Source organism: Anolis sagrei, chromosome 2 (assembly GCF_037176765.1).
Source record: "Anolis sagrei isolate rAnoSag1 chromosome 2, rAnoSag1.mat, whole genome shotgun sequence".
Classification (NCBI taxonomy): Eukaryota; Metazoa; Chordata; class Lepidosauria; order Squamata; family Dactyloidae; genus Anolis; species Anolis sagrei.
In genome coordinates, this window is record NC_090022.1 from 254170798 (window position 1) to 254190054 (window position 19257).

Below are 19257 nucleotides of genomic sequence, written 5' to 3' on the forward strand. Positions count from 1 at the left end.
TCTCTGTGTTCGTCCACTTAACCAATTACAGATCCACCTCACCGTAGTTTTGCCTAGCCCACATTGGACTAGTTTCCTTGCCAGAAGGTCATGGGGGACCTTGTCGAAGGCCTTACTGAAATCCAGGTACGCTACATCCACGGCATTTCCCGCATCTACCCAGCTTGTAACTCTATCGAAAAAAGAGATCAGATTAGTCTGGCATGACTTGTTTTTGATAAATCCATGTTGACTATTAGCGATGACTGCATTTGTTTCTAAGTGTTTGCAGACCGCTTCCTTAACAATCTTTTCCAGAATCTTGCCCGGTATCGACGTGAGGCTGACCGGACGGTAGTTGTTTGGGTCATCCTTTTTTCCCTTCTTGAAGATTGGGACCACATTGGCCCTCCTCCAATCTGCTGGAACTTCTCCCGTTCTCCAAGAACTCTCAAAGATGGTTGCCAATGGTTCCGAAATGACTTCCGCTAGTTCCTTCAATACTCTTGGGTGTAGTTGATCTGGCCCTGGGGACTTGAACTCATTAAGAGCGGCCAGTTATTCCTGGACGACTTCTTTCCCAATTTGGGGTTGGATGTCCTCCAATCCCTCATCCACTCCATCTTGCTGAGGTTGAAGACACTCTTTTTGTGAGAAGACCGAGGCAAAGAAGGCATTAAGTAGTTCTGCCTTTTCCCTATCCCCTGTCAGCATTGCCCCATCTTCTCCTCGAAGAGGTCCTATCGCCTCCTATAAAGATGCTTTGATCAAACAAGTCTAAGGACTAATTAGGTAATCATTATTTGCTTGCCTTCAGGTCTTTGTAATTTTTAAGATTTCTTTTATCATTCTATGACTCTACTCTCTATTCTGTGAATGAGAGTAGAGTCAAATGAGAGCAAGATTACTCTTTTTTTTCTTAAAAAATTAAAACCTGATGTTTTCCTAAATATTTTAAGGTGACTTTCAATAAAATCAACTTAAAACAAGAAATAATTACCAAAGTTTAAAAGATTAAAATTATATTAAATAATTGAAAAAAGGTTAAACTGCTTAAAATAATCTTGAGTGATATAACTCTAAAAGATTTACAGCCTGAATAAAATCAACTTGAATGAGGGAGAGAGGAATAAAAAGTAATCTCCCCAGTAAAATAATGCTGTATGATATGATGATTTAATGGTCTTGGGTAGATAGCAGCTTGTTGTAAATTTGCTTTTTATACATAACAATATTAACATGGATTATTAGGGTTAAATAAAGCTCTGTTTTATAATCTGTTTTAAGCAATTGTTTGAAAGAACTCTAGGCTGTTCTAAACAGCCAATTGTGAAGATACAAATTGCCTTTTACAATCTCACCATAATGAAAAAGAAATTGTAAGCTAGATTGACTTGTCAATAAAGTGTGATTGGGCACTGGTGTCACCTTCTTATATATATCCTCTAGTGAAAGCTTCACTTAATGAAATACAGCAGTTTGAAGACAAGTTGGCTTTTTAAAAGTTCAAGTATAATTAAGGTAAAGGTTATTTCCAGAATTCCTTCGTAGAACTTTGATGGGTATTTCATTAAATATATTGCCATACATAGGTATTGATAATGACTATTTTTTATCCTGCCTGACTTCCCAAAACATTGCAGTTGGAGCCATGACTGGATTTTGTATCTAAAGTATTAGAATAATCTGGTAATTACATATAAAGCAATAAAGACTTAACCTACCCCAAAGATCTGAGGTCTTGCTGAGTGAAAATGTCATAGTAATAATTTGTTTTAATTGTATTTGTTTTAATTTTGTAAATCATCTTGTATCCTGAACAGGGAAAATGCATGATGATGATGATGATGATGATGATGATGATGATGATTCTTTTCTTAAAAGAGTTTTTTCATTGAATCCACAAAATTTGCTTAAATCTTTATCCACTATGTTTTAAATTATTTAGTGGGTCTGCTATGGTTGGGACTAAAAATTGGAGTTCTTATGAAATACTATGAAAAAATTGCAGCTGCAACAGACTCCATCATCATAGTTAGAATCATAGAATCATAGAGTTGGAAGGGACCTCATGGGCCATCCAGTCCAACCCCCTGCCAAGAAGCGGAAAACTGCATTCAGACCACCCCTGACAGATAGCCTCTGTTTAAAAGCTTCCAAAGAAGGAGCCTCCACCACACTCCGGGGCAGAGAGTTCCACTGCTGAACGGCTCTCACAGTCAGGAAGTTCTTCCTCATGTTCAGATGGAATCACCTTTCTTGTATTTTGAAGCCATTGTTCCGCGTCCTAGTCTCCAGGGAAGTGGAAAACAAGCTTTGACATTCCTTTTACTTTCTTATTTATTTATTTATTTGTCTATTTCATGGAGGTACAAATGCCTATAGTACGGTTGAATAGAGAGGAATTCTCTATTTGCTTTATGGATTGTTTAGCAAAATGTTTTCTATGAGCACTTCAAAAGTTTCTAGTACTTCCTTTTCATTTACATCCTTCTTTAGCCCTGGGCATTCTTAAATGATCCCCCTGGCTGCTCTATAAACCATCTATGGATGTTTATACCAGTTCCTTCCATCAGTACTTCATGTCATTAATATCTTTACTTGGTCTTTTTTGGATCATGAGTATAAGCAGTGGTTATATATTTGAGCATTCACACCAGTTCTTCTGCATCATGTTTCACCTGCAAAAGGACAGCCCATAAGAGAATGTAATAAAATTGCTTGTCTAATTATATCACTGACAAGGAAACATACAAGAGTTTTCTATAGGAAGAGTTTACACTCATATGGAAGAAAAAAATGTTAAAAACATTGTGCCCACAAGTTTGAAATCCCTAAGCCATTACTTTCAGCAGACTGAAAATAATTCTGTAACTAGTTTGTAATGAGTAATGTATTATGCTGAAAACTGTTAGTGGGTTTCACAAGTCCCTGTGATGGCAATTGGATACTTATGCACTTTTGGATGTTATTTCACGCATTGTACAGGAACAATTTGCAAATCTCATGTGCCATGTTTCTATGATTGCTTGAAGTCTTGGAGGTGCCAGTGCTGCATGACCCTGTATCAGTAATTCATTCTTGGCATACAGCCTGAACCAGGCATGGTTTATTTATTCATGTGATAAATGCAGAATGTGTTATTGCCCCAACCTTATTTTCCATCTTATTTATTTATTTATGACATTTCTATCCCGCCTTTCTCAACCCCAGAGGGGATTCAAGGCGGCTTTACACATAGGCAACTATTTGATGCCTTAAAGCAATGTACGGTTAAAATAAACTTTTAAAATAGAACTATAAAATGCATTTTAACATATAAAAACAATAACTTAACCATTAACCAACATGTTTATCCCTATGATACTGCACCTTGCTGATGGGAAGCTTCTTACTGACATGGAAATAATCTATTGGACAGATGGCAAGCTATTTAACCTCAGCAGACTGAAAGCCAAAACCAAGGTCACAACCGCATTTGTTATCAAACTCCAATATGCTAATGATAATGTAGTCTGTGGTCATTCAGAAGAAGACCTGCAAGCCACTCTAAACAACTTTGCAGAAGCCTACAGAAAGCTTGGCCTCTCGTTGAACATTGAGAAAACCAAAGTGCTCTATCAGCAGGCACCAACCAATCCATCTGCAATGCCAGAAACACAGTTTAATGGTGTAAATTAGAAAATGTCGACCTCTCCACAAAAGTCAACATCGACACTGAAATACAACACCATCTGAGCTCTGCGAGTGCAGCATTTCTTCGAATGAGAAGCAGAAAGTGTTTGAGAATCAGGACATTTGTAGGGTTACCAAGACGCTTGTTTATAAACCTATTGTCCTCCCAACCATGTTATGCGCCTGCAAAATGTGGACCATTGACAAGCATCAATCTCAACTTCTAGAACGATTCCATCAGCACTGCCTCCAAAAATCCTGCAAATCTCTTGGGAAGACAGGCAGACAAATGTCACTGTGCTGGAAGAAGCAAAGAACACTAGCACTGAAGTGATGATCCTCTGCCATCAATTTTGCTGGACCAGCCATGTTGTCTGAATGCCCGTTCAGTTTCCCAAAGCAGTTATTCTACTCTCAACTCAAGAATGGAAAACGAAATGCTGGTGGTCAGCAAAAGAGTTTTAAAGATGATCTTAAAGCTAACCTTAAAAACAGTGAAACTGGGAAGCTTTGGCCCTTGAGCGTTCTAACTGAAGGTCAGCTGTTACCAACAGTGCTGTGGAATTCGAAGTGGCACAAATGTAGGATGAAAGAGAGAAATGTCAAAAGGAAGGCACATCAAGCCAGTCCTTGTTGGGACAGCCTTCCATCTGGAAAGTGATTTCCTCACTGCAAACGAACATTCAGATGAAGAATAGGTCTCTATAGTCACCTACGGACCCACCACAAAGACTCTATACTTGGAAGGCAATCTTACTCATCCACGACTGATAGCCTATGATGATGAAATTCAGAATTATAGGTCTGTAGTGATGAAAGGTACCATCCAACCATGGTAATTCTGGTAATCCAGTGCTGAAATTTGCCTGACAGGTGCCCACCCAACACACACACACACACATATATACACATACAGAGAGAGAGAGAGAGCTGTAATAAAAGAGTCAACATAGTCCATTTCACTATCATAGAGCTTGCACTGCAGACCCTTTAACCATCTTAATGCTCTCCTTTGTGTAGCTTGTTACTAATCTTAAAGTTCGGCATTCAGAACTAATCACAGCACTTCAGGCGAGGTATGTTGCTATCATAATGGAGTGATACCAAAATAGAGTGGTACTACAGTATTACTTCCCTTGATCTGGACATTATAGTTCTATTGATGCAGGCTAGAACAACTTTGCTTACTGCCTCATCCCTGTAACTAGAAATCATGTGGTCCTCCGCTCTGGGATAACAAAGAACAAACTTCATCCTTCTCTCCTGAAATATTTAAAAAGTCGCCCTTCATTACTCTCTTCACCAGGCTGAAAAAACCCAGCTCCTTTGTCCTTCCTCGTAATTTTTGTTCTTAAGTCATTTTTGTCCTTCTTTGAACTCACTCCAATTTGGCTCTGTCCTTAAAATGAGGCATCCAGAAGAATACACACTACTCCAGATGAGGCCTGATCAGTGCATAGTATAGTGCAGCTATTATTCCTCTTGCCTTGAAAAATATGGCTCTCTTAATACAGACTAAAATAGTATTTGCTTTCTTTTCTGCATCATCATACTGCTGTCTCACGTTCAACTTATGATCAATAATAATCTCAAGGTCCTTTTCACATGTAGTACTGTCGAGTTTGGTTTTTGTGAATACTAATGTTATCTTTGTTTCTGTTGAATTTCATTTTGTTGATTTTAGTCCAGTTTTTTAGTTTATCGTCCTTTTCAATGTCCCTATCTTGCAGTTTTAGCTACCCCTCCCCATTTTGTATCCACTGCAAGCTTGATAAGGATACCTTCCACCCCATCAACCAAGTAATTCATAAAAATGTTGAAGAGTAGTGGTCTTGGAAAAAGATATGATTAGATGAGTACCTACTAATCTGTGAATTGTAACCAAGAAACCTGCAAATAGACTCTTGAATGAGCCACTCTTAATTTTTTTGTGATGTTGAAGTCAGGCTGACTGGCCTGTAGTCCTACAGATTTATTTTTTTTGCCCTTTTTGCAAAAAGAGGCAATGTTTTCTTGTCTCCATTCATCTGGCACTTCACCCATTTCCTTTCTTCATGAACTCTCACCCCTGCTTGATTTCGTTTTCTTTTAGCTTCTCTTGCCATGGGATTCTGCCCACTAGTTCCCTGAGCTCAATAAAATCAGCTTTTCTCAAATACAGGTTTGTGTTTGACTATAGTCTTCTTTGGCCTGACCCAAAATTACTACACATCTCTGTGAAGTTCACAGGGTGAATGGGAAGTCACATTCATCCTATTTGTCTCTCAGGGTTGTTTTGAACTTAATCTCTGATCACTGCCCATGTAAGCTGGAACTGGTGGGAATCTGCTTGCTTATGCCTAAGGGACAGCTACAGGATTTACTGGATACAGTAAATCTATAGACATCTATATTGATGTTTAACCAAAGGTTTGTCTGCTGCTGCCTTAAGCAGAGTTTGCAGCTGCCCTTTCATGCTGATTTCTGAAGCTCACGGTTTTTTGTGGGTGAAAATGGGCCTATGTGCTTATTATATCACAATATGCATCTATATGACAATGAAGAATTGCTAGTGAAAGTGGACATGGTATATCAATAAGTGTAGTCCTACCAATGTTATGCAGATAGGCTACATGTTGTGTTTCAGGCAGTTAATGTTCCGTAGTGATGGTAAAGCTGTGTTTATGGTTGCTCCTTGGCATTTTGAACTTAATTGCTAGATGTGTGGTATACCTGGACACCACTGAGCTCAGAATAGCTTTTAGTTTGTAGTCCCTGTTCAACTATGAAGTGCACCGTGTGTGGCCTTGAGCAAGTCATATTCCCACAGTCTAACCTTCCTCGGGATGTTGTGAGAGTAAAAATACTGCTCTCAGTTCTTTGCAGGGAGGACAGGATACAAATGTAAGAGATAAACAGTACAAAGCGAAATACCTACCGAGAGTGATGATTTGAAAATGGAGTGTTTGCTCTGCCAGTGGGCATTAACAGGTTTGAGAGTAGATTGACACTTTACCAGCAGTGAAAGCTAAGCACAGTATGTTACAAATGTTCTAAAATTGTGTTTGTGGGTACTTTATTTGTCAAACTCCAGAGCCATATAATAATCTAACTGCTGATAACAACCATTACATTGTCTGAATAAATTACCTGAGTACTTTTAATGAATGTTTGGTTTGTTTTAATTTTAGGTAGATGCAGTGGAGAGTGAACCAAAGAGTTTTATCTTTATGAGTGAAGATGCAATGACAAATCCTGACAAACTGATGGTTTTAATTCATGGTAGTGGTGTTGTTAGAGCTGGACAGTGGGCAAGAAGGCTTATTATAAATGAAGATCTGGACAGTGGCACTCAGATTCCATATATTAAAAGAGCTATAGAGGTAAGGCAATTATTTGGTCTTCTGAAGTATTTTTCATTTTCTCTTCTGGTAATGATTTCTCTTTCCTAATTTATATAAAATCTGTATGTCCACCTGTCTGTTTACTTTAAAAAAAACTTTTTGTTTAATAATTCTTAGCTTTCAGGAAAGCAGTACTTTACTTGTATTGAATATTGTCATTGCAATTGCAGTCTATGGCGCACATAAATCAACCCAGTGTTTTCTATTAAGTTTCATTGTTTCAGCTTAAGGCTTTTGTTAACTTTATCTCAAGCACAAATTGTTCTTCCTATTAGTATAGGAAGTTGATCCTAGAAGGCACTTGAGTTCCTACCCTTTCAAAATTAAATGCCATTAAGAAAGTTCTATGACGTGTACAAGTGAATGTATTAAAGTCAATCAGATTTAGTCAGATGCTTAACACAAAACATACACTCCTGTTTTCACAATGCTATGATAGAGCTGCTACAAACTACACAGAAATATTCCCATTATTAAATTTAGAGTGTCCTGATTTTAGGGTTGCCTGAATTCCCAGTAGGCCTCAGTTCCTGATAAAACATGTGAAACACTGGTTTGCTTGAAAAATTTTAAAGCTGTGTTTCTAGATTTATTCCAGAAGAAAACATTTAAGCATGACTGGAATGTGGCTCAAAGCCCAGAAAAATAAATGAATGCAGGCAAAGTTTCTCTTTTCTCAAAATTATTTTTGAGATAGTCATTATTTCAGGGACCGTTAGTGAGAATTCACACTAAAATGTGTTACCAGGCTTCACAGAAAGGATTTGCTATTTTCTGTAAATGTTTCAAAATGATCTGATTTATATAAAATTCAGCTCTTTCCATTGCTTTAATCATTCTAGTCTTTAAATCATGAATAAACTTTTTTTTGTGCCAGGAGCAACTTGAGAAACTCAAGTCGCTTCTGGTATGAGACTTGACCATCTGCAAGGTCGTTGCCCAGGGGTCACTTGGATGTTTGATGTTTTACCATCCTTATGGGAGGCTTCTCTCATTTCCCCACATGGGGAGCTGGATCTGACAGAGGGAGCTCAACCTGGTCTCTTCAGGTCTGAATCCCTGACCTATCGGTCAGCAGTCCTGCTAGCACAAGGGTTTAACCCATTGCACCACCCGGGTGTTCCTATGAATACACTGAAAACAGAGATTCTTTGGATGGCATAGGAGACTTAATCCACTCACCAATGAGTTCATCCTTGGGTATCAATAACCAACTAGGCAGGAGTCTACCTTCTTTTTCAGTTTACACTATTCAGACTTTTTCCCTTTCCAGACAGTTTTTTCTTCCTTGTCCTGCCAACCAAATGTGGTTTTCCTGTTCCATGTCATTTAGTGAAATTTAGTGAATAAATAGAATAAGAATTGTAGTGGTGGAAAAGAAAATCAGTGACAAAAGTAGGGAGGTATCTGTAGAGAACAAAAAGTGGCACACAAAAATTAAAAATAAGGAAAAATGCATCTCCATGATTGTTGAGTAGGAAATCGGCATATGGGGGCAGGGGAGGGATGGCCCCACTCAGGTGATTGCAGCACGGTGTTTTTCTGGGGAAGGAAAGGAAAACAGAATCAAGGAAGGTATTTCAGTCCTTCAGTAAAAATGAGTCAGAAGATTTTAAACAAAACCCTGGAGGAATGCTTTTGATGGATAGTCATTGTGGACAATTTTTATATGACGAAGGTGCTGCAGAGCTGTCATAGAACCAAAGAAAAGGAAAAAAATGGGCAAGTAGCTACAAAGCTTACAAAGATTGGAGAAAAACTCTGCAGTATTGGCAAAATCTTTGAGGGCACCTTCAAATCACCATTTTGATAAACTGTGTTCTAGGTTGGGAGGTGGGACCATATCAGAACATGCTTCCACAGAGAGGGCATGCTCAGTTTAGCAAGTGTTACCATAACCTGTTATGATGTCAATTCATGAGCACTGGAGCTCTCTCAGGAAGATAGTGTCAGTTACTTGCCTGCGATCAGTGAGTCTCCGAAATTTACAGCATATTCAAAGACAGTGTCTATAGATGCCCACCTTCGATTAAAGGAGCAGGTCAGGCAATGAAGCTTGCAGGAGAGCAGCTGCTAAGTATTTTTGCAACAAGTAGATTGTAGAGCAGGGTTCCTCAAATTAATTTAAATCATCATTCAACTATTAAAACAGTTACTTCAACTAAAAATGTAGATGTGATGCTAATGAGAATGATAATGGGCATATCAGCATTATAATTTTTACTATGGGGGAGATTCCAATCTAGGACTTGAAAGAAGATTGTTGATACTCCATCAGCTGGCAATTGAAAAAAAATAAAGATGATGTCTGAAAGACACAAATTTGGAGAAGGCTCCCATAGGAACTAGTTTGAATGACAGTAGTTGTGAGCTGGAAGGGCTGGAAGACTCACTGCAATGGTCATTTTACACAAAGCCTTTGGAATGTTTTCAACAAGAGACACAATATAAATTATCTGCAGTTAAAAGTAGTAGAGTTAAAAGTGCCAGAAGCCTAGCAATTCTGAGTTTTGTGGACATGGTCTGAGGTCATCATGTCTTGGTGATGACAGACAATGTGACAGTCAGAGCATATATATGGAATTGGAAGGTTTACATTCAATTCTTCTGATTCAAGAATCAAATCAGACTGTTTCAAAGGGCAGAGAAAAACCTAAAGTCAATAATAGTGGTTATCGTTAGGTGAAGTTGAATATTCAGGCAAATTATGTCAGTTGGAACAGGACATATCTAGGGATCTGCTCAAATAACATTTAGATGGTTAGTGCTTTAGTCAGTCGTTCCATAAGGTCTAGCCCACTCTGCAATTCGGGGCTTGGGTGAGTACCATTTGTGAGTGAATTGATCCTCCCGTATCATCCTGAAAATGCAGTTGTACTTATCATAAAGGATCATTCAGTGCTGGCCACGAAAAACAAACAGCACCCTCCATACATGGAAGCATAAGCATTAAACAATAGAGTAGATTTAGGTAATTAGTAGTTGGACAGATCTTAGTAATGAAACTTTTGGGAAAAGAAAAGTGTCTTAAGAACATTGACTCTTGCCTAGTTGGTTAGCACATCGTGATTAATCCATTTGTGAGTGAATTTCAAAAGGAGTTGACGATTGACTCATGGTAGATCACCTACAAATGCTACAAATGCTCAGAGAGAACATATTTTTAGTCACGTGTAGGGCAGCAGCAAAGATAGTGGCAAATGCAGGGATCTGCAAATAATCAAATCCATGAGTGACTAGGCTGCAAATTTGAAGGGATAACTGTATACTGAATACATAAGATTCTCACCTTCACCAAATGTTATATATAAGACAACTCACCTTCACTAAATGTTATACTGCACTTGGACATATTGTGGGAATTTTCTCCATGGAGTCTATATGCTTATTTGGTTTGCACATCACCTTTCTTCCTACCAAAGTGGCACTGAAGGTAGCAGATCCACTGAAGATATGGATATGCGCAATGAGACATCCTATCAGTTCCTGTTCTTTCTCTGCCTCCTAAAACACAGAGCCACACACATCCAGTATATCCATATTAATCACATGAATTATGTTTTGGTTAAGTAAGAAAAGAAAGTTTTCACATCCAACATTTAAGTATACAAATTTCAGTAAGACTGCTGCCATTAAATAAATCATACAGCAAACTACAACAGATTACACCACAAATAAGAATGCGAAGACCTTGTGAACATGCTATGTTATTTGTTGAGCAATATTATAATGAAAATTTCATTCGCATCCCTCATCTGAATTCTGGCTAATTACAATCAAATATTCAGATTATAAAATGAATCTCCCATATCAAATTATAAAAAGTATGTTTCACAGTAGCATTTATTAGTAATATGTTATACCTGACTGTTAAATATGAATTGAATGTCTTATAACCAAATGAGTATTACACTGAAACTTTGTAAAATTTAATGTATGTGTATCATAAATTTGCTTAAGCTCAGTCAATGATTGCTTAAGAAACAATGAGAGTGAAGATTAAATGCTTGAAGTAATGTTATATTGACAGACTTTATAAGCCCATACTAGACCCATGCCAACAAAGGAAAACAATGAGATGACAGCTCTAGTGTTTGGAGAGAGGTTGTTAACGACAGCGTATTCCTTTATGATTTCAACTCTTGACAGAGGACAGATCTGCTTGTTGCATCATGGCAGATGTATCATTACCTTCTGGCCTTGTTATGACTGAATTGGAATAAACCCGCTTGCAGTTCTGAAAATCCAATTACTTTGTGGAAGTTTGGATCTTCATGTGTGGATGTGTATAAGCTTCATTGCAGTAGCATTTCTTGAATTCTAATAGTGACCCAAAGTTTCAAATTTCAAATATTACAAATGAATTCAAAACGTGGTGTGTCCTGGTTTTGATAGATTATAGTTTCCTACCAATATTTTACTGCTGTTCTACATCTGCCTCATGAAATTACTGTTATGTTTTCCTTGAATATACGTGTTTATTTTATTTTACTTGTTTACACACTACATAGACTGTTACTATTTTAGTCCTGGCAAATGTACTTAAAAGTATCTACAATATTGTATGTTTTATGCCTTTCTATTGCATATTAGGGTCTCTTTGGTTAGCTCATATAGATATTAGAATTCTGTTTTTCCCTCACTCTAACTTGTGGAATACCTCCTAGAGACTCTAGAGATTAGACAAGAGAGAAAGGAGGTGTGGATTTATGAAAGTATGTCAAAAGCCTTGGGGTTTTGGTATGATCAGAATTTCAATAGAGGTTGAGATGAGTTTAAATGCATAGAAGGCAAGCATAAAAATCTTGTTTAATTTCTGTCATATTGTTCTTTTTTAGTCACTCTGATGTCTTTTTCAAATCTGCTTTTCTCTCCAGCTTTGTGCTACCACATCCAAGATCTATGTCCCTTCCCCCACTCCCTTTGTATTTCGTTTTAACTGCTGATCCCCTTTCTGTGGAGCTTCTGCCTTTAATATCAGCTGAAGAGGCCTGAATTGCTGAATCAAAGCTGTTTGGGGAGGGAGACAGTGTTTAAGAATGTGCAGGGTGAGAATCTCTGGGTAGAAAGTAACACTTCCTGCAGTTATAATCAATGCGCTTGACACTTTCAAAGGCAGGAGAAGCCCCGACTTGCTCAGGGGTTAAACTTTTAAAATAACCTCCCCAAGGAAAGATGCCGTCAATAAAACATAATAATTAGTTGAATGTTCTTGAGTAGCCTCCCTTAATTTTTTTTCGTGTCAGGAGCGACTTTAGAAAAATGAAAAGATTAGATACATATTTCTGTTCATCTACTCTTTACCTTCCTTTTTAAAAGTTTCAACTATTTTGTTTCAATTCTATGTGACTGTGAAGAATTAATCTCTTTTACTGCCTTCTAGAACTATAGAAATCAATATTACACTTGTGTGAAAGCATATTTTTAAGAGTAAAAAACTGTTAAAATATCGTAGTTATTCCTTGTGATCACTAAAACATCTTCTAACATTCTTTCCACATATAGAGAATGCTTAAAATTGAACTCAATAAACATTAAATATATATAACAAATTAAAGAAACATTGTTTGGCAAACTTTACATTTCTAGATGTAGTGTACTGATAAAAAATAAATGTGGTCTCTCAAAGACTTCGAGGAATATTCAAGGAAAATAAGAACATATTAATTTATAGGAAAGATAATTTTAGGTTGAGTTCAATTTTTTTTTTTAATTTTGCAATGTCTGTTTACTTGTTTGAAACATAGAACCTTTTGTTGGCTTCTGCTACGAAGCTTACAGGTTTGAAATCCAAGAGATAATTAAAATACCTTCAAATAGTGTATGGAAAAAACTAAGTAATGATAAATAATATATGAATTGGTTTTAATATGAAAGAAGTCTGTCCTTCATTAATTATTTAATATTTGCACTTAAGAAAATGTAAAGCAAAACAAAATGATTGTTGTAGTTTGGGATAGTAACCCAACATGACTTTAGTTCATATGTTTGTTAAATATTTAATAAATCCAACATTGATTGTTTTTCCTGAATAGCGTTTTCAAATATTTCATAAAGAGTTTGTTTTATACATTTGGATTTGCTGCATGCTCATTATTTACATCTAATGGCTGTGCACTGCTGTTTGATTTGTGCAGATACAGAGATCATTTAGGATTCTGGCAGTATTTGACTTGTAGTTCTTAACTATTTTGCTTATGCATAAAATCAGAAATATAATCATTCCGTTTTAATTATCAATATAATTTTCTTCATGGTATTTCTTAAAATGAATCCAGACACTTATTCTGAAATACTAAGATATTTAATTGGATTGAGGGCAGGACCTAGATGAATTATTTAAACTTTCCGTTCCATGTACAAGCAGTCCCCGAGTTACAAACATCCAACTTACAAACAACTCACAGTTAAGGGTCAACAGGAAGTGAGATAAATCTATCACTCAGAAGGGAAATTTACTTCTGAAAGAGTTATCATGGGGGAAAAGTGTCTTAACTGAAGCTTTATCATCAATCCTTATTTCCACAACAAGCCAATTTTTCGAAATCCAAATATCATAGGGACAGGAAATGAGGTACAATCTTCTGAACAGGAACAGGCAGCAAAATGAAGACCATGGGGGTGTTAACCCTTCCCTCTGCTATCCAAAGTTTTTTATGTATATCGTTAGCATTACATGTGAAAAAAATGGATCTGTTCCGACTTACAAATAAATTCAACTCAAGAACAAACCTATGGAACCTATCTTGTTCGTAAATTGAGGACTGCCTGTAATGTACAAAATTGCTTGTCATATTGACAACTTCCTTCATAGATGAAGACAAGGTCAGGGGAAAACCAGGCTATTCTTGCTGAGCTCCCAAAAGCAGACTCTTCCCTGAATACCAATTATGATAAGAAACTTTACTGTCTCAAGCCATATCTCTCTGCTGAGAAAGGCGCCTGTCTTTTTCTTCTGCAAGGAGAAGCAACCAAAACCCAGCTGCATTTCTTTTCACATGGAAAGAGGTCTATTGCCTTTCTCAACAAACAACTGCAACTTCAGTTACTTCTGTCCTCTGAGAAAGGATGACAGAGGAAGGAAACACACTCCTTTCTTGGTGAAAAGAAGTTCAATTGGAACTCCATTTTTTCCTTCACAGAGGAAAGAGGTGGATTCTTTTCTTGACTGAGAGAGGTGTCTGAGTTTACACAGTTGGGCTTCTTGTCAGATTTGGTACCCAAGGAGGGCGCTGCTTTCTAGAGTACAACGCAGTAGATGGCACCCCAACATCTGAGTTTCCTTCAATACTCTCCCCCCTGGGAGGCAGCAGATGAGGAGGGAGGGATATTTTAATTGTGTACTATACAGCATTTTCAACTTTCAGCAGCATGGCAGCCAGGGGAAAAGGTTCTAGATTTTACACAAAATAATATTTCATGAAGGATTCCAGAATGTATTCCTCACGTAGTACATGAGCTTCCTGAATATTAGTTTTCAGAGCAGTTTGCACTCCTTGTTGAGTTTCCTTTTGATTATCATCCGTGTCAAAAATGGTTATAGGTAAAGAATAGAAATACTGAAAAAAAATCTTATTACATGTTGCAGGCGGTTGTTGGATGTTCCATTAAATGAAAAAATGACATATGTGTCAAGTTTTTAGAAAGGAAACTAGGACCAACATTGGATGTGTTGGTTTAAACATAAATATTGGGGAGAATTGTAATGGGATTCTTGCTATAGGTATTTGATTTCCCATTGCATTTTTTTAAAGGATTCATATCTTTACCTCTCTCCTAGAGGGGTAATGATCATGAATAAAATGTTTTCTGAGTTTTCATCTACACAAGAGGCATATCTTCTCTGTCTTCTAAGGCTATGCCTGTTGGAGCTAATATTACATTTGGATCTTTTTTTAAAGATCAAATAACAATTTCAGTGGTGTCCAGAAGCATTAAATTTTAAAACATACTGTTTCCTCAGTATATCATGCAGATGATTAAGTCAAATTTGTCTACATTGATTGCTGAAATATCTCTTGATTTGGACAGATAGAAATTACTCAGATCTGGAATAAGGCTAATCTACTTAAAGTGGATACATTACTAGGGATATCTAATGCTCTTATCTCACTGTGTATCAGGTTTATTTTCAGAAAATTAACACTGTATTTAAGAAAATTATATGGTGCCATTCATCATCCCCCTTTTGACTCAGAAGTATATTTCGTTTTGAATTTGTGTCATTAGGCACTTCATCTGATTTGTATAAAGAATTAACAACTGGAATTCAGATCCTTGGGTGATCTTGCAATCTGCTAGCCTAGTACCTTTTTTTGGTGGAGTAACTTAGGTTCTGTCCATTTGAGGAAGAAAGGAATGGTGACCTGCAGTTGTTGCTGCAGTGGTGGCCTGACATACTGTTTTGTCAGTTACCATTTAATCTATACTTTAGTATCTTTAATATCTACTAGGGTTTGTTCCCAGGACCCCAAAAGAGAATCCTTTTGGGGTACAAGTTGTTATCCTTTATCCAGAAATCCAAACTATTCCAAAATCTGAAATTGTCCACATGGATGACTGAGATGGTGACATAACAGTATTCACTTTCTGGTGAATCAGTGTAACCTAATTTTGTTTAATCCACAAAAATTATTAAAATAATGTGAATAAACTTACCCTCAGGCTATGTGTATAATGTATTTATGAAAGAGAAAAATGAATTTCAAGTTTAGACTTGGGTCGTATCTTCAAGGTATATACATAAATATTCCAAAATCCAAAAAAATAATTGAAATCCCCTAAACTTCTAGTCTCAAGCATTTTAATAAGGGATACCCAAATCTGTATATATGAGTATACAGGCAGTCCTCAAGGTACAAACAAGATAGGTTCTGTAGATTGCTCTTTAGCTGAATTTGTATGTACAACTGGCGGAACAAGTAAATTGTTTTAGTGTAACTCCGGCCACACACACGCACATATATATAATGCCCCTGTGGTGTTTTTTTCTGTCTGTGCCTCTGTTCAGAAGATTTCACCTCACTTTCTGTCTCTGTAATAGCTGGATTTTGAAAAAAATGGCTTGTTATGGAAACAAGGATTGGTGGTAAAGCTTCAGTTGAGACACCTTTTCCACATAATAGCTCTTTCAAGAATGAATTTCCTTCTAAGTGAGTAGATTTCTCTCACTTCCTGTTGCCTTGCTCCATATTCCTTAACGATGAGTCATATCTAAGTCAATTGTTTGTAACTCTGGGACTGCCTTTATTTGTGTGTAAGGGACTGAGGGAAAGAAAACGTGATTATTTTGTGATCTTGAGATCATCACCATTCCCCTATCCCCAATTGCTGTTTTCTGCTCATATTAGTTCTGGCCAGATAACTTTTCAGAGAATGTGAATCTCAAACAGGAAAGTGTTCCCTACTATCTTCTGCGTGGTATGACTAAATTCATGGACGGGACTTAACTGCAGAATATTCTAGAAAAATTAGGCTTTTTTAAAAAAATACAATGTTCTGTTTTTTTAAAAAATATTTTAGTTTAGGTATTTTCAATAGGTTACATTCTAATCCAGATTGATCATATAAATTTTGAAAATTTGTCTGTGTTGGTTTGTTTCTTCAAAATGAGTCATTATTTAAAAGAGATTCCAATTCATTAGGGAGTCAAGCACTTTCCAATTCACACCATTAAATATGTGGCTGAGTACCTTTCTTTTACCTGCTATGCCCCAGAATAGAAGATTAGTTTTAGAATACAAAGTCACTTTTTAAATGTTTTACTGCACACCTGCCCACTAAAAGTATTTAAAATGGCATAGAGCTTCTCATGCAAAAATCATGCTCTTTGAAAATCTGTCAGTTGTTTGAACAGTAATATGTCATTTTTCCTATCAAAAACATTATAGAATTAAATAGCTCTATGAGAACAAACTGTAATTGTTGATAATAGCCTTTTTTCTTAAAATTAACAAATTATAACATCAAAACATTTCCAGTGAGGTATGTAGTAGGTCATTTGCAGCTGCAGGCATTTTCTCTCCCTTCAGGATGTGCTTGTTTAGTTTCTCTCACTTTCTGCCTGTGGCACTATATAGTGAAATTCAGGCATGTTTTTCCCCTCCAAGGAGTCTCTAGGGTTGAGGATAACTTACACAAAATTAATAAATGGTGTTGCCTTTTCATTATCAACCTTCCAATGCAATTTGTTATGTGTTTATTGTATGAAAAAGTATGCTATTTAGAATACATTTATAATAGAAAAAACAGTGTGTTTTTTTCTTTGAAAATTAGTGTGGGAAAAACAGTTAATGTAGAGGAAATATATAATTAGGTAGCCTAAAGCACTATTGCATGTAACCTAAACAATAATAACAAACTATCATAATAGTTAAAATGTTGATGCTGTTATGATTCCTTCAAAACCACTAGGGCAGTGATAAAATTCAGTCACAAGGCGTAGTCTCTTATTAAAACAGCAAATACTCTCCAACTGCAATAGCTTAGTGAGATCCTCTTGTGTTTCAGAAAATCTCCAGTTTTCCAGGTGATCCTGCTTGGTCAAGTTTTGAATATATATTTTTTAAAAAGAGCATCTGTTAACTTTGGGGAAAAATAGAAGTGACATGAGTGAAATGGCATCATCTGGCACATAGCTTCTACCAGAGAAGTTTGAGAATTGTAATTTTAAAAATGCTGTGAATTCTATGAAATGATTTAATGCATAGAAATTTACCAATGTTCATGTAAAAACTGTTTGAGAGCAAATATAGTATGTGCAATTTGCAAACATTTTGATATCTACTAGTATACTGTGGAGATGGTAAAAAATGAAGAGATCCATAGATGCCACGCAAGATGGCAAATTACGGCAATCTAGTGAGGACGGTGGGTATGGAACACCAAGGAAGTTTTGAGAAAGACCTTCTCTGGGAGCTGGTATTGGAGCCATATGGTCCTAAATGTGATGTCAGTTAACCCGGATCTTCCACATCTACTAAATGATATCATGGAGAAGAATGACTTTTACCTTCAAGGCATACAAAGCACAGCCTAGTGTCTCACTGGAACCAAAAATTGGTCTTCCAGTGATCACTCAAGGGACCTCTAGATCACTCCTCTTCTTGCCCAACCTCCTCCTCCAGGCTTTTGGAGTTGGTAGGAGAGAAACAAAAATATCCAATGAAAGTGGAAAGGATGATGAACTCCTAGCCTTTACTCTGTAGGGTGCTAGCAATCAGTTAACCCTCTCTCAGACTAGTACATATAGGCCAAGAACAGTGATGGTCTTTTGAAACAGGCATGATTCCTCGTCCCTCTGTCTCTTTAGTCTGCACGACTGAGGGTTCTTTACTATTTTGTCAGCTAACATATATCTCTTTGGAGATTCCTGTTGTCATCTTTTGGTTCCCTAGATTCCCAGTTTGTGATCAGAAGTATAATTAAAATAAGCAGAATTAGCATCAATTTAGCAAGCATTCTTAAGTATAGGAAATTCATGATGGGAGAATAAGTAGACAGCTTAATAGTTTTTATTGCTATTTTATTAAAATAAATTATACATACAAACATTACTCCTTTGAGGAGTAAGTTTTCATTGTCTGGTCACATAACTTGCATATTCACTTTACATTTCATGAAAGGAATCAGACATACATATGACATGGATGGATGAAACATGGAGACATGGGAATGTATTTTAGCATCTATTATGTACTCCTATAACAGGCAGTTATTTATTCTGATAAGAAGGTTCTACTTAACATCTAGCCTTAACATTGACAGCAGAGGTTCTATATTTTAAGGATATTTACAAGCTGGGAAGAACACCAGCAGCATAAAAGCTGTCACAGACAGTAGCGGCTGACCATGTTGAAGGCTGTGTAAACAGTCTAATTCTTTTACTATCCCCAACAACTATGTGTCCAATCAAATATGGATCCAATTAATTCCTGTTAATACCATCAAATCTTCAATCAGAAATGAGATCTTACTAGCCATCTATATAAGGCAACTAGGTGACGATCACTGGGTGTCTACCAACAGATGATTACATCAGTCTAATTGAAGCCAGTCGCATCAGCCTGCTTAAAGGCAATCATACCAATTCAGTGTGGGAGGGGTTTAGTTATTTCCTCTCAATACTTTGGTCACCTTACTATTATCTCTGTCAGACTCCTCCTCTGTTTTTAGTTAAACTCCCTTGTTTTTAGGTGATTGGCTTATGCCCACATTTAGC

General features: G+C 36.8%; 1 protein-coding gene across 8 annotated transcripts in view; it reads left to right on the plus strand.

Moving 5' to 3' along the window:
- The window catches only part of ARB2A (ARB2 cotranscriptional regulator A), a 237773-nt gene that overhangs the window by 26668 nt on the left and 191848 nt on the right, over positions 1–19257 (plus strand). For all 8 annotated transcript variants that reach the window (XR_010909335.1, XM_060761780.2, XM_060761783.2 and 5 more), the window contains one exon: positions 6825–7016. Coding sequence is in view for 7 of the 8 variants with exons in the window: in XM_060761780.2 (XP_060617763.2) it covers positions 6825–7016 (192 nt within the window). In the remaining variant the exon portion in view is untranslated. The remainder of the gene's footprint in view (positions 1–6824; positions 7017–19257) is intronic.